At 28.5% G+C, this 17,367-nt stretch overlaps 1 protein-coding gene and 1 long non-coding RNA gene across 3 annotated transcripts; one reads left to right on the forward strand and one right to left on the reverse strand.

The window, feature by feature from the left end:
- Window positions 1–2,723: 2,723 nt before the first annotated feature.
- On the forward strand, window positions 2,724–6,414 carry LOC106762753 (BURP domain protein RD22). Its single transcript, XM_014646809.2, has 3 exons — window positions 2,724–2,855; window positions 3,035–3,140; window positions 5,330–6,414. Exons 1-3 carry the CDS (start codon window positions 2,817–2,819, stop codon window positions 6,196–6,198), a joined length of 1,014 nt encoding a protein of 337 aa, XP_014502295.1. The 5' UTR covers window positions 2,724–2,816; the 3' UTR covers window positions 6,199–6,414.
- Window positions 6,415–9,168: 2,754 nt separating this feature from the next.
- LOC106761797 lies at window positions 9,169–12,187 on the reverse strand. Of its 2 annotated transcripts, XR_002667817.1 has the most exons (4): window positions 11,774–12,187; window positions 11,622–11,664; window positions 10,831–10,942; window positions 9,169–10,490 (listed from the first exon to the last, which is right to left on the reverse strand). It is a non-coding gene; the product is annotated as an uncharacterized LOC106761797 (long non-coding RNA). The 2 variants fall into 2 exon arrangements; XR_001375711.2 differs by lacking the exon at window positions 11,774–12,187 and having other exon boundaries at window positions 11,622–11,756.
- Window positions 12,188–17,367: the final 5,180 nt, after the last annotated feature.

Below are 17,367 nucleotides of genomic sequence, written 5' to 3' on the forward strand. Positions count from 1 at the left end.
TAATCAAAGACTTAAAACTTCGTATATCATTTTGACATTTCTAATTTATTTATAATAATCACAAATATATTACATAATATATACATTCAAATGAAAATAAAAAAGAACGTGACAACTTGTAAAAGATTAAAGACTTAAATATGGTATATGAAGAACATGAAATTAGAATTAGTTTTTGTTTTAAACTTTAATTTTAGTATTTAAACTTTAGAAATGGAAAAATATAATTATTTTACTCTAATAACATTAAATATTTTGAGTTTATTAAAAAGTATTTTAGATTCACTTTTAAATTGAAATATGTTAAAACGATATAAATAACTCACAATTATCTTATAATATATTTAACATGTAAAAAAAATTAACGAAATTACATAAAAATAACAAATCTACTAATATTAAAATTTAAAAACCAAAATATATCAAAATTCATATTCAAGTTTATAAATTTAACCCAATATTAAAATCAACGTAAGATTATCGTTTTGTTCTTAATGATAAAAATCTTATATATACCTAATTAAAATAATTCATCGAATGCATAATGTATTCAACTTTGTACATACAAATATTTAATCTACGTGAAATCAAATCATGTATAATACATTTATAGAAATGTTTTAAAAAATAAATAGAGAAAATGCAGAGATAAAAAGAGAAGTTATCATGATTCAGTTGTAATTAACTTTTCAACTTGTCTTAGAAAGTAACATACCACCCGAACATTGTAAAGGATACAATTAATGAAAAATCCGGAACTTTGCTACGGGCCATATGAAAACTTAATTTTTGTTAAAACTTATTTATCTTAAGTAATTTCATACATCATAATCATCAAAACATACTACTAAAGATTTTTATATTAATTACACATATCCCTACGAAACACGAAACACCTTAGGAGATATACATAATAACTAATTTTCTACCAACAGCGGTACTTTTCTAATAATGAACCATATAAAAAAAATGTTAAAACTTATTTATTTTCAGTAATTTCATAGACCATATCCAAAATATGTTGGAATAAACTTAAATTTTAGGGTCTTATAAATAATTTTGTTTAAATTTATTTTATTAGTTTTTAGGTCTAATAATATTTAATTTGATTTTATAGAGATAAAAGGTAGTTATGATTTTTTTTTTTTGTACAGGTACAATATTATTTTAGGATAAATTAAGCAGACTGTGTACCGTGAGATTTTCTCATCAGTGGTATCAAAGCTTTATGCTCTGAGTACAATGAACCAAATTGCTGCATTGAAAAAGACATGAGTAAAAGACAGATCGACTTTGTACTTTCTTGTACTTTCGGTATAATGCAATGGATGAATCTGGATTCGAGAAAATAGCTAATGCAAAGTCAGCAAAACAAGCATGGAAAATTCTGAAGGTGACATACAAAGGAGATACTCGAGTAAAGTAGGTTCAAGATGGATGAAAATGAGGGAGTTGCCAAGTTTATAGCTCGAGTGCAGAAGATGGCCAACCAACTCAGAATGAACTGAGGTTCCTCCTACGGGTTGCATAAAAGATCTTGAGAAATCTGACAGATAATTTTGAAAGTATCGAGGTCATTATTGAAGAGACAAAGGATTTGTCAACTCTCACTATGGGGAGTTAGCTGGGTCATTAAAAGCCCACGAATTGAGGAACCCGATGATCAAGCACTACAAATAGAGTTTGACTTGAATAAATCTCGGATTACTCAGAGTCGAGGTCCGGGCGGAAGAGGGCGAGAAGACCTATGACGAGGTGAACGTGCTTATGATTGAAAGAAGCAAACTTGATGTGGATGATGCACATGGAAAGCCGACTGAAGGAAGGAAGAATTTAAGTTCATGGGGCAGTTTGTTGGAATAAACTTCAATTTTAGGGTTTTATTGATAATTTTGTTTAAATCTTATTTTATTAGTTTTTTGGTCTAGTAATATTTAGTTTGATTTGATAGAGATAAAATTAAGATATGTAGTTATGATTTTCTGTTTGTCTAAGTACAATATTATTTTATAATAGATTAAACATATTTTATTCCTATAATATTGTAAATATCATATCTATTTAAAGTCTTTCAATTATCAACTAATAACAAGACTCACATTAATAGCTTAATTACACTCGTCCTTACTATTCCACTAATACTTATTAGCTGTATTCTAAAAAATTACAATCGAAAAAAAAAAATAGTAAATACCACATTACCTCTGGTTCAGTAAAATCAACTTTTAATAAATTGTAAAAATCAATCCACCAAAGAAAACCTAACTTAATTTCACAATGGCCATGGTTTGCATATATTTTTATACTTTAAATTAATTTTCTTTAATCCACATCCAACTGTATGTATAAATAAATTTTATGTTATATATGAAAAATTACTTATTTTTTTTATTTTATCTCGAAAAATACTTATAATTTTATTGTGCAAACATTTCTTTATATCTTATTTGTATAACATGATAAACTTGTGTTATAATTATGCTTTCAGCATATATAGTAGTATGATTAGGTCAAGTGTAGCAGAGAAAAAATTGAAAATAGTGGTGCAGGGTACCCATATTCTTCCATCTACTTCTTTAAAGACACATTGTGACAGTCCACACCATGGAAGCAGGGGCAGTTGAAGTATATTAAATATTGCATGATAATGTTGGTGGTAAGTTCATATTTAAGGAACCCTTTCTAGAACCTATTCTTAATTAATTACTATTTCTCTCTATTTATTTATGCATATAAATATACTCTTATCCAACACACTTCTCTTCACCTTTCCTTACATTCACCACACTTTTTCTCTCTAAGATACAAAGCTCAACATGGAAAATCTTCTCCTTCCCATTTTTGCTTTACTCACTGTAAGCTTCAACTTCCAAATGCTTATTACTTTAACTTCCTGCATATTATATCAGTATGACTACTACTCTCTCTCTCTCTCTCCTTCTCTTTCTCTCTCTCTATGTATATATATGTATGTATCTATTTGTTTAATTATGAAAACTTATGAGGTTATTTCTGCATACATCATCACTTGCAGCTTGCAGTGGTGGCAACCCATGGTGCTTTGCCTCCTGAAGTTTACTGGAAGTCGGTGCTTCCTAATACACCAATTCCAAAAGCTGTCACTGATGTTCTTCATCCTGGTTAGTTCATATTCTTCTCAGTAGCAATGTTAAGCATACATTTTGAAACACTGTTACTCTTTAATATGTACTACTATCTTTTTCATTGTCATTTATAAATATTAATGAAGGGATTAAATATAGGGATTGTAACTGCTAGATAACCCCTTTTTTTATATATACATTTATCTCTATTAATATAAACTATTTTATTGATTATTTTACCTTTTAAAATTCATAAACACTTTTTATAATTATTTCTTGAAAATATATTTTTTGTAAATTTAATAAAAAATATTTTAGTAATTTTTATTTATATCATAATCTAAAATCACTGTGCCTTTTACAATTATAAGCTGTAATTAATTTTGGATCATTATTACATTTATAAAAAAACCTATGTGGGTCCTATGCATGTAAGTACGTGTTATTAAATGCCACTTTTTCAGTCTTCTCATAACTTGGATTTTCTCTGCACTCTTTACCAACATAATTAATCTGCCCTCTTTTGTTTTTATTTCCAGAATTAATAATGAGTAATGATATATTTATACTCAATCTTTTACTCTACACCCACTCAAGATCAATAAAATAATTTCTTTTAAAATATAAAATAATTTAAGAAGAATTAAATAAAAATATAAAAGAATAGTTTTTTATTAAGTATTTAATAGAAGTAGAAAAATTGAAAGGTTAAACTCAAATGTTTTGAAGAGATTCTTAAAATTGTCTTCAAGTCTGGTGTTAAGCATGCTTTGTTGAAAAGAGAAACTTCACTAGTAATCAATCGATTCTCTTATAAAAGATAATTATAGAAAAAGTTAATATTGAATTTATAGCATGTTAATTAAGAGATTTTTTTTTTCTAATAACATAGTATAAGTCATAATTATATTTTCATAAATTCAAATAAACTTTAATGTATAGGTGTGTTAAAAAGTGGTACTCTATGTATAGCAATATTAAAAAACCATAATTTATCTTTCACTTTTTTTTTTCTCTTATTTTTTATATAATCTGTGATAAAAAAAAAAGTCACTTATTTGTTACGTGTGAATTTTTTTTTTTCTTTTGTTTTTGTGATCTATGTCTTTCTTTTTAGCTATGTACAATTTTCAGTATATTTCTTTGAATAAATATGATGGGAGTCAGAAAGTGGGTCAATCCATCCACTGAAGGTGAGATAGAAAATAAAACCAACTCTCCTTAAAGAAGGGTTGGTGATAGTTTGAGATGCTAAAATTTGCTTAAAAAAATTAAACGGAAAATCAAGATAGTATTAAAAATATATATGATTCATTTTTCCTTTTGAATAGGAAAATAAAATTTTAACACCATATTTTGACACTATTTTGACACTGCACACGTGTCAAAATGTGGTTGGACGATTTCAAATTAAAAAACAAACTTTGGTTTTTTTCTTCCAAACATACCCCTGTCTCAACTTTTTTAATTTGAAATCGTTCAATCATATTTTGACACGTGTACAGTGTCAAAATAGTGTCAAAAAATGGTGTTAAAATATCATTTTCCTTTTGAATACAACTCTTATTTTATTTTACATATATGAATCCAAATAACATCTACTTTCTTAATTGTATTAAACTACAACTAAAATAAAATTTATATGGTGGTAAATAGTGATGCAAATTTAACTTTATTTATATTAATTGAGAAATTTTAAGTTTTTACATTCACCATCGTGGAGCGTGTTAATGATATTTAGATTAGTATATGGAAATGATTTTTTTTTTCTAAATATAAATAGTTTTTTTTTTTGTTATGTATAATTGGATAGTGAAACATATAATATAGAACATTAATTACGGATACAAAATTGTTGTGGTTTTAAAGTATATTAAAAAATGAAACAGAAAAAATTGTCTATTTACACTAAATAAAATATCTCATTATATATGGTTGTACATATATATAATAAGTAATGAAAACACACGCATAACTGTCAACTGCCTTACCTATCACAATTATTAAATAACAAATTAAAAACATTAATTTTTGCTTAGAAAACTCCATAAAGTTGGTTACGGGGAGAAATCAGACTTAACTAGTACTGTTGAACCGATTACATGAAGTTATGCAGAAAGAAAGTAGTAAAGTTATACAGAAAGAAAGTAAATAAGTTATGCAGAAATTGCAGAAACTGGTGTGGCTTTTGAGAAACTAAGAACAGTGCATTCACGATTTTGCAGATTGGGTTGAAGAGAAAAGCACAGCAGTGAACGTTGGAAAGGGAGGGGTAAACGTGCACGCAGGAAAAGGAGGTGGCACCAATGTCAACGTTGGAGGAAAAGGTGGAGGAGTTTCAGTCAATACAGGTCACAAGGGAAAGCCAGTGTATGTTAGAGTTGGACCAAAATCGCCATTTGTATACAATTACGCTGCCACAGAGACCCAATTACACGATGACACCACAGTGGCACTCTTCTTCAAGGAAAATGACTTGCATTATGGAACAAAAATGGACCTGCACTTCACTCCAAGTTCCAGCCAAGCCACCTTCTTGCCACGCCAAGTTGCAGATTCAATACCCTTTTCATCCAGCAAGGTGAACGATGTCTTCACCAAATTTTCCATCAAACCCGAGTCAGAGGAGGCTAATGCAGTGAAGAACACTCTTAGTGAATGTGAAGAAACCAGTATCAAGGGTGAGGAAAAGTACTGTGCCACTTCACTTGAGTCCATGGTTGATTTCAGCACTTCCAAGCTTGGAAAAAACCTTGTGGTTTTATCCACAGAAGTTGACAAAGAAACGGGGTTGCAGCAATACACCATAGCACCAGGAGTGAAGAAGATATCAGGAGATAAAGCTGTTGTGTGCCACAAGCAGAATTATCCTTATGCTGTTTTTTACTGCCACAAAACTGAGACCACCAGAACTTACTCTGTGCCTTTGGAGGGTGCTAACGGGATCAGAGTTAAAGCTGTGGCAGTGTGCCACACTGACACATCGCAATGGAACCCCAAACATTTGGCCTTTCAAGTGCTCAAGGTTAAACCAGGAACTGTTCCTGTCTGCCACTTTCTTCCCGAGGATCATGTTGTTTGGGTTCAAAAGTAGATTTGCGTTGAAGATCTTTTATCATCTTCCAGAATAATTAGTTTCAGTAGCATCTGCTACTTGCTCCATGCATGCATGTATTGTAATATGTAGTTTTCTTCATATGCATAATTTTCTCTTGTTTGTTTAGATATTTTAAGTGGCTTATGTATAAACTATGATGATGCATTGTGTGTTTTAATAGTGAATTGATATAGATGCCTTCTCTTACTGGTTGATGCTGTTATTCAATCATTTTTTTTTAAATTACTTTTAAAATGCTTGTTGATAAATTTATAGTTACCTAACATAGTTCACTGAAAGATATCTTATTTGACTATTGCAAGACATGTCACTAAAAAAATATATCAATGTTTGGAAAATACCTAAAGTTACTTATTTTATTAGGAATTCCTATACATTTATAAATAAACTTGTTTTTATATGTTTATTCATTGTTATATCCAATATTTAACAATTTTTTATATCATCATAATTTATTGACATTTATTTATGAAATTAATTTTAGTATTTGTTGAATTACTTTTTTAGTTTTTATGTAATTCAAACTAAAGAAGTACTTGATATTATAAATTGAAGAATCAATATTTTATCACATGATGTTTCTGTGAAAAATTAAACTCAATAAATATTGCAAAATAAAAATTTAATGTAACAGTAGTTTTAAATAAGAAATAAATAAAAATATTAAAAGAAAAAAATAAGTTGATTAATTAGATGTATCTTCATTAAAATCGAAAAACATCATTCGTAGGCACGTGTTCCATGACTCTTTCAACAAAGGGTAACCTTGTTCTTTTTATTAGTGAGAGTTAATGAAGTTTTCAACTCATTTTACTTTTTTAGAGTAAAATTCGATTTGTAGATTGTTTTTTTTAGAGGTGTTAAACCCGATAAATAATGGTTGGTCTGTACTAAGTGGTCCCTATAACTTTTGTTATAAGCTTGCATGTAAATAATTTTGTAGTTCTTTTTTAATGAGCATAAATAATGAAAGTTCAATTTGTTCCTCTCCTTTCTATCTATGTTGAAGCTTTTAATCTATCTCTATCGTTATCATATTGAAAGAAACCAGTAAAACCTAATCTCTTGATATTATAATTTTGTATCCAATTGCATAGGTTATAATTTTATAGCAAAAGCTTAGAAAAATTATGAAACTCCTAATTATACAAAACAATGAGAAACTATGACTGATTTTAAAGGAAGACATAGGAATCCACACCTATGCCTATTGGAAATTCAAACAACTTTAATTATGTTTATAAACTAAATATAAAAGAGGCACTAGATAATAATTCATTTAATCTTTAAGTGTTTTAAACTCGATTCACATAACACTATTATTTTGATCTTGGTTATTTTGTTATTTTTGATATTGTATTTTAGTTCCATTATCAAAACATGTTTAAATGAATTAAAAAAGAAAATTTTTTACTTTAAGTTTTTATATGAGCCAAAGGATAAACTTTTATATTACGCTTTGGTTGCCTTCAAAACCAAAACATAAAACAATAAAAAAAAAGATTGAAAATCATTACTACAAAGTTTGTCGATAGAAAACTTTTATATTCCGCTTTGGTTGCCTTCAAAACCAAAACATAAAACATAAAAAAAAAAATTGAAAATCATCACTACAAAGTTTGTCAATAGACAACGTTATTTAGGCATTATCTTTTGTCAATAGACAATGTTAGTTAAACATTATCTATTAGGGAGACAATGTTAGTTAGGCATTATTAGGGCTTTGTTTAATAAACAGTACTTATAAAAAAAATGCTATATAATAACATTTAATAGATAACGCTTATTTGTAAAAATATTATCTACTGACATTTCAAAAGACAATGTTTTTTACATGGATGATAATATTTTCACAATATTTTTTAATAATTTTTTTACAAGGAAACATATGTCATTATTTTATTGATATATTTAAATTTACGTTTAAAAAAATATTTAAAACAGATCAATCCCAAACTGTTATATATATATATATATATATATTGTCAAAAAATTATTAAAAAATGTAAAAAACACTTTTTTCTTTTTTATATAAGTGCTCTTTGTCAAGCAATTATATAATAATATTTAAAAGATAACGTTTATTTGTAAAAATGTTGTCTACTGACATTTCAGAACACAATGCTTTTTACATAAGTGTTCTCTGTCAAGCCAGTAATATACAACACTTATATCTCCAAGCGCTCAATGTATGGTTTAAATAGACAACGCTTCTTATGAAAAGTGTTCTCTATGAGTATCAACTACACTTCAAAAGACAATACTTGTTTAAAAAACGTTGTTTATTGGTTCGAAATTTTTAATTTTTTTTTATAAATGACAATTGTTTAAAGAAATCTTAAAATTTGGAAAAATATGAGAAAGCCAAAAGTCACAAAAAAGAATGCTCATTACTTCAAAGGATCACATTAGAATAATATTCTGAAATGCTTAAAAATAAACAAAACATAGAGAAACAAAAAAAACACAAATGGCAAGGCAAACGGCTTCCCAACATGTTGCCAATAAGTTCCTATTTTTAACATTTTGTTAGTCAAACATAACTACGTAGGTTGTGCAATGTCATCAAAAGTGTAGTTTAAACCGCTCAAAGTCCAATGCGTATCATGATTTCATTGCTAAACTCACTCATACCCAAAGTCCAGTGCACTTTTATTAGGCAACATGCAAGCATTAAAATGAAATCTATATATTCAAATCAGCAATGACATAGTTTTATAAGACAATATACAAACATAACATACTAACTATTTATTAATAAGATAAAAACACCCATCTTTCTTAACTTCAATGATTTGATTGTCATCTTTAAAAATACTGTATATGTAATAAAAGTTCACAGCTACAAATTAAAAAAAGAATAAAAAGGTAATTAGTAAAAATGAAAGGACTAGTTAAATAGAACTTCAAAACATACACAAAACATAAAGGAGAAAATTTCACTGCTCATAAATAAGACTTTTACAATTTCACTAATTTCAGAGCAATAAACTTAAGAGCCTTAGACCCATATAACAAGACTTTCCTTTCATAGCATTATTTACTTCAGCAAGTTCATTTTATAGCTGTCACAAAAAACTATCATTGGTTAAGTCCAAAAGGTCTCTAACCACGACACCAAGACCATGACTTGGAGTGGTATTTCTAAAAATGCATTCCCTGTGTTGTTTCCATATATATGGACCAATGATAATCTGATTATGTTTTATTGACTGTTTCATCACATAAGACAAAAGTCATCATAACATGTATGCCCCTGCATAACATGTTTGGACTGCACCGAACAATAAGCAAAGTCTCTAACTTCGACTAATATATGGAGTTTCCAAATATGCTTGCAAGAAAACACATCAACGTATAATGAGCAAATAGTATTTTACTTTGAGATGTCATAATGCCCAAATTTCATAGAGAACGATCCCCAAAAACCACCTTTGTTTACCCAATTTTCTTTCCTATTTTAAATTAAATACAGAAAATATAACACGAAGAGTAAAATCTAATGACATAACAAATTGAGGTTTTAAAATTTTCTAAATTCATATACAATGTTTGCAACGAAACATAGCAGCAACAGCAGCTATCCACTACCAGAAGAGCGAGGAAGATTGATTTTATTAGCCATGTCCCCATGTACGAGATCCCTAATTACACCTTATATTAAAAGAGAAAACACACACACACACACAAAAAAAAAAAGAAAACAAAAATCTGTCCTTGTCATTTTACCTTTGAAGGGCAGAATCAATGCAAGTTGCTGCTAGATTCTAGTTTCTTGATTGGTGTTATTTTCTTTAGACTTTTCGCTCTGGTGGGTTAAAATGGGAAGACATAAAAAAGGGGATAGAGTTTGCAGAAAAATGGCATCACACTGAAAAAGTGCGAAGTGAAGGCAGTGATGATAGAATAGTACAAGTGAGGAAGAAGCAGTGAAATCTTAACACAGCTGCAAAAGCAGATTGATTCCAACCAATGTGAATGAAGGGAAGGCAGAGAGATGCATAACGTGAGTGTAAGTTAATGCCATAGGGCTAATAGTATACTTTGAACAATTTGATTAGTTTACAATTTCTTTATATTAATGTATGGTAAGTATTCCTCTTTTATAACAAACAACAGTTTCTCTTAAATCTGCCAACAAAGTGGAACCAATTTGCACACACACACACACACACTCCTGCAACATGAGACTTGAATCAGTGATGTTCCTAAAAGATTTGTGTTCTTGCACGACTTCAACCACAAGTCTCACGATCAATATGTGCTACCTATTGGAGAGATTGGTGGGACAACAAACCATGCTTCAAATACCACTAATATACATGAAACTAAGAATTAAGATGCTATGCAGTGTAAGAATTTAAAACAGAAAATGCCACGCAAATGCAGAACTATCTAGAAAAAACCAATTGCAAAGAATCTAAAAACCACAATTAACTAGGCTAAGAATGGACTATACTAAGCATAAAACCAAATAATTGCAAATTGAAGGAAAAACAAGGTAACGAAAGCAACTCAAAGATTGGAAAATCTGGGAAAATAAAGTGCAGATTTGGAAACCTTAAAATATATGTACCACATAAGAATAGTATAGATAATATACTTTACCTGAAAATTCGATATAGGTCATCAAAGCTTCCTATGTTATCCCATGCAAAGTTGGCAAATTCACCTTGCTTTTCTACGTCCTTTTCTAACTACGTAGTCTCTTCAGTTACACCTATAAATACATATAATTAGAAATGATAAACTATAACAACATACTTTACTGTTTTTCATGTAATGATGGTGGAACATGAAGAGATACAACTGCACAAAAACATTGATAGACATGCTATCTATTCTACTCTAAATTCCAACAATAAGTAATTTTATCACCTCTTAACTTAAATAAATTTGCTAATTCACCTGAATTTTTTTAATACTTCAGCACCCCAGGGACCTTGATCAGTTTTAGGATAAAGACAAGGAAGGCCATGAGTTTGTGCCTGATTCTGATGCAGGCCTTGGTAAGTTTGTTCTTAATGATACAAGTGTTTTATTTGGATGAGAGTTAAGGTCCCAATCCATGCAAGCATGTTTCGTGTCAAATAGGTTATATTCTGAAGTATTCATTGAAACAAGGAATGAAAGCTACTTTGTGATATGTTCTGATATATATTTGGCACCTAATGTAGGTTTTACTGCATTCCTAATCAATCCTCCTGCCTTGAACACAACCACACGATAAATTTATTATCTACTGTAAATTAAGTCTCTCTTCGTTGAATTATAAGTTAAACATAAACATGGCTACATGATTATAAAAATTCAACACGACAGTGACACAGACTAGCATTTGCAAATTTCATTGAAGCTAAAAATCAGAAAAGTAAAAAAACAGAGTAGAATTAGATTACCTTGACTCAAATCTGGAAATCGGCAAACGTCACATCCACAACGCTTGTTTTTGTGTTCCGAAAAGTAAAGAGAAGAATAATCTTAGCACAAAAGGAAAAGTGAAACTAACGGAGAGAAAATTGTTCGAGGATTGAGAAGGGAGAAGACTCACCAGAGGAGAGCTTGAGATTGAGGAAGAACGTTTAGATTATTAAAGAACCCTAAAATTAACAATTGGAAAGAGAACGAACAAAAGAGGAACAAAGCATTGTGTTCTCCCTCAGTGTTTGCCCCTGCAAAGATGCTATTACGAACAAACAGGATTCCTAAAACCAATGCACGAATAAGGATCCTAAACCCAGTACACGAGCTCTAGAATCAGAGCTTGAGGCTTATGACAGAATGCCGCCGTGATGGATGGAGACGAACAGGGTGTGCGAAACATTTTTAGAGCACGTTGATGTATAAAGACGAAGGAGTAGGAGAAGGAGAGAAGAGACGGAGGAACTGAATCGGCTTGAAAAGTCATTCTAAATTTTTTTAACGTTTAATATATTATTTGATTCTTACTTTTTGGTTTTTGTTTTTTCAAAGTCGTTTTACTTTTTAAAAGGGTGTCTTAAAAATGGTTTTTTTTACTTCTGGTGTTAAAAAGATAATATTGTAATTCTTATTTGATATTCAGTTTTGTATTACTGTGACACGCTGAAGTTAAAGATGTAAATTTTAAAAATAAAAATTAAAAACGTAGAAAAAGTTTAACAGAAAATTAAATGAAATTATTATTGTGTTTATGACTAATTGCAGAATGGAGAGTGAAAAAGTTCTTTTCTTCTTTACTATGCTCATCATCTACTTTTTTTCACATTCATCATTACCATAAACCTTCATTTTTTTTAACAGAGACATTTTCACATCTCACCTGTACAAATAAAAAAATAACAACTCATTATCTCTTTCTTCATCCCGAACCCACAATCAATACATCATTTCAGCACCATCATTTTTTAAGTTCAATGCATACACAATAATATTCTCGAAACTCACAGGGTCATAATCCAAAATCTCCATTCTCTTTCGTTTTTTCCTCTATCTATTCACTCATAGAGAATATAAAAAACAAAAGAGAGTCACCGTTCCACCACCACCCAACACATTGAACGTTAGAATCACAAAGCAATTAAAAACAGTGAGCAAGGTAAGGAAAAATCCCAAATTGCAAGATAATGAACACCAGAACCTAAAACGCAAAATCAATCCAAGAAAAAGAAACTCAATTTGCAAACAAAGAAAAGAACCCAAAAACGTAAAAATCAATCTCGATTCAAAACCTTAATCTGAAATCCCTAAAATTTGCAAGATCTCTTTCTTGCGAAATACTCTCAAACCGGAACGAAATGGGAGAAGAAACCCTATATTGGGTCTTCAAGTTGGAGATTTTCACAACACTGACCTGACCTATGTTGCGTTTTCAAAGAATTACCTAACCATTTTTAATTGAAGACCACTTTCACTCGATTCTTCAATCCAGAAATGACGAATGAATTATAAGATAAGGGTAATTTCATTTAACTCTTAGTTAAACCTTGCTCATGTCATTTATTTATTTATTTTAATTTACACCTTCAAATATATCAAAAATGTCACTTATTGCAAAAACATCATTTAGTTTTGGTCACAAAGATAATTGTACTTTTATGTTTTTAACGCCTTAAGCTAAAAGATCATCTTGAACTATTTTTAACTAAATATGAAACTTTGTTAACTTTTTAAAAATATAAGATGACTTTGAATAAAAAGTCCAAAAGGGACGATGTATTAAACTTTTTTTAATAAACAATATTTATTAATATCCCATTAAATAAAATTTAATTAAAAAAATATAGATCAAATATAGATATCATTCTTCTAATGAAGCATGGTTTATGTACAGTATTTTTTTTTAGTGTTTCTCTCATAAAGTAGTTTTTTTTTCCTTTCGATTTACAATGCTTAATTAAATAAGTGTTGTCTAAAAGATATTGCATATTCATATTCATATTTGTACAGTAGCAGATAAAATAAATAAAAGAAATAGCTTTGATTTTATTAATAACGATACTTTTCTGATTTAAAAAATAATTTAAATTTAATCCTTAAATTTATACTATTTTTAAAATCATAAAGGAATTAAGTTTTAGTTATTAACAAAACTGAAAGCTTATTCTTTCTTTATCTTTCGGTTTTGATAATAACCTAAGTCTAGACATTTTTTTAAACTACTTTTTTTTTCACCTAAATCCCAAATTTTAAACTATATACCAATGTTTGATGTTGAGTGGAGATAGCACAAAATGGAGGTGACGAAGAAATGGTGTTAGCGACAAAGAGTGGAGGTTCTCAAGAACTTTTGTTCAATGATGGCAACAAACTATGGGGACGTGATGGACGTGAGTTTCAGTGAAGATGAACAACGTTAGATTGTTCAACAGTGGAGGAAGAAGAAGAAAGTTATTGCATTCTAAAAGAAGAACAACGTTGGATTTAACAACATAAGAAGAAAAAAAAGGAGGAACAACTTTCCTAGTTAAGGATGTCTTTTATTTCTTGATCTAAAAGAATTTTCTAAGCTAATTATTACTTTTATAAATCATGCATTTATAACCTTTTAATAAAGGTTTAATATCTCCATTGGTCCTCATATTTGCAAATCTCAGTTTGGTCCTCAAGTTTTGAACTGTCTCAATTAAGTCATAATTTTTGTAAAAATACACACATTTTACCCTAACCGTTAAGTTGTCTTTGTGTGAAAATCGCGGTTCGGTCCTCAAGTTTTGAACTGTCTCAATTGGGTCATAATGTTTGAACTGTCGACAACGACGACACTTTTTTAGTTTGAGAGAGAGAAAATGTGTAAAAAAAAATTACTCTTAAATTCAAAGTTAATGTCGTCTCAATACACTTAATGGTTAGGGTAAAATGTTGTAAAATATTTGCATTTCATAAGGACTTGAGGAAAAACTTAATGACCGAATTGAGATTTTCACACAAACATAAGGACCAAGGGAGGAATTAAGTCTAAGATAAAATATTCATCTCAGCATCAATTAACGCCGTTTGAAACAACTTAACTATTAGAGTAAAATATGTATATTTTTACAAAAATTATGACCCAATTGAGACAATTCAAAACTTGAGGACCAAACTGAGATTGACATACAAATATGAGGATCAATAAAGGTATTAAACCTTTAATAAAATATAGTATAATTTTACTAAATAAGTATTATTCTAATTAAAAATTTATAGGCAAACGACATCCTATAAATATAATTAATATTTATCAAACAATACTTATTTTCTAAACAATCATATTATTCTATTATAAAATATTTTAATTCTCAATATCAGAAAGTTTTTTGTAGATGAATTTTATTCCTTTCAACAACAAAAGGCTTTCTTTATACAAAGGAACAATCAAATTACCCTTAAAATCTCAGTAGTTATCGATAACTTCCCACTCAATATCCGAGTAAAAATAATTAAAATTAATAAAAAAATCATAACTTTGCTTTTCTAAAAAAAAGGGTCACATCAATTTTATAAAAAATTACCATTATTCTATTATAAAATATCTTAACTCAGTATTAAAAAGTCTTTATTAGGTGGATTTTATTTCTTTTAACAATAAAAAGTTTTTTTTTTTTTTATAAAAAAACAATGAAAACACTGTTAGAATCTCATTTCTTATTCATAGCTTCATACTCAATATTTGAATAAAAATAAATTAAATTAATAAAAAATACATAACTTTGCTTTTCTAAAAAAATCACATCAATTTTATTTTATTTTTTGTTAAAACTTATTTATCTTAAGTATACACCATAGTCATCAAAACATACCACTAAATATTTTGATATAAGTTAATTACACTTATCCACACGAAACCAAATACCTTACGAAATATACATAATTAATATTCCACTAATAGCGTAAGTACTCAAAGGAACCATATCAAAACTTTTTTTGTTAAAACTTATTTATTTTAAGTAATTTCATCATAATCATTAAACCATACTAAAGATTTTGATATAGCTTAATTACACATCCTCACGAAACACGAAACACCTTACGAAATATACATAATTAATATTCCACTATAACAGCATTACTTTTCTAAGAATGAAACATATCAAAACTTTTTTTGCTAAAACTTATTTATTTAAAGTAATTTCATAGACCATAATCATAAAAACATACTAAATATTTTGATACAGATTAATTACACATATCCCCACGAAACACCTTAGAAAATATACATAATTAATATTTCACTAATAGCTTTACTTTTCTAAGAATGAACCGTATCAAAACTTTTTCTCGTTAAAACTTATTTATTTTAAGCAATTTCATAGACCATAACCAAAACATACTATTAAAGATATTGATATAGCTTAATTACACATGTCCTTAATATTCCACTAATACTTTTTTTTATGTATAAATTAGTTTTATCGCATGAAAAATTACTTATTTTTTATTTTATCTCTAAACATACTTATAATTTTATTGTGCAAACATTTCTTTAATATATCTTATTTGTATAACATAATTAACTTGTGTTACAATTATTCTGATATAATGAGAGTATACATGAATACATACATAATAGTATGATTAGGTTAAGTGTAGCAAAGAAAAAGAAATTAAAAATAATCCTACATGATACCTATATTCTTCCGACAACTAATTTAAAGTTTTCGATAATCGACAGTGATTTTACAGTCGAGACATATTAAGATGAGATAAAATATATACTGAAATTGACCCTCTTCTATTTAAGAAGATTCAATTTCTTTAGTTTATTTTACATGTCAATTTTAAACAAAATATCTTAAATTGAAATTTTGTCAACGTTCCACAATAGTAGTAAGTTTACATGAAATGAAATGAAAAATTATAAACCACAATCAAATGTTTGGCCTCAGTTTTGCACAAAATTGAAGCAAAAAACTCTACGAGACTCTACGACATTGGTTATGCAAACACCCGAAACCATAAGGGTTGTTCTAAAAAAGAAAATTTTTAAATGATAATTTTGAAACTTTCAAACAACTTTTTGGCTTCGTCTCTGTTTAAAACCAAAGCATATTAAATATTGCGTCCAATGCAACCAGTGACAGTTGAAGTATATTAAATATTGCGTGATAATATAAGCAACTCTTTCTAGAACGTATTAATTCTTCTTAATTAATTATTATAACTGTGTATTTATGTATTTGTGTATATAAATACTCTTAGCCAACCCTCTCCAAAGAACACTTACATTCACCACAGTTTTTCTCTTTAAGATACAAAGCTCAACATGGAAAATCTTCTCCTTCCCATTTTTACTTTACTCACTGTAAGCTTCAACTTCCAAATGCTTATTACTATAACTTCCTGCATATTATATATATATATATATATATATATATATATATATATATATATATATATATATATATTTATTACTTTAACTTCCTGCATATTATATCAGTATCTGTACTGTTCTGTCTTTCTCTTTATATATATTTATTTAAAGAAAATGTTTTTTTAATAATTTTTTTGACAAATTTCTTTCAATCTTATAATATAGTTTGTAATTAGTCTGCTGTTTTAAATATACGAACTAATAATAAAATAGTGACATTATTTCTGAATACATTATCACTTGCAGTTTGCATTGGTGGTAACCCACGGTGCTTTGCCTCCTGAAGTTTACTGGAAGTCAGTGCTTCCTAATAC

The sequence above is a fragment of the Vigna radiata genome, chromosome 5 (assembly GCF_000741045.1).
Source record: "Vigna radiata var. radiata cultivar VC1973A chromosome 5, Vradiata_ver6, whole genome shotgun sequence".
NCBI classification, from domain to species: Eukaryota; Viridiplantae; Streptophyta; class Magnoliopsida; order Fabales; family Fabaceae; genus Vigna; species Vigna radiata.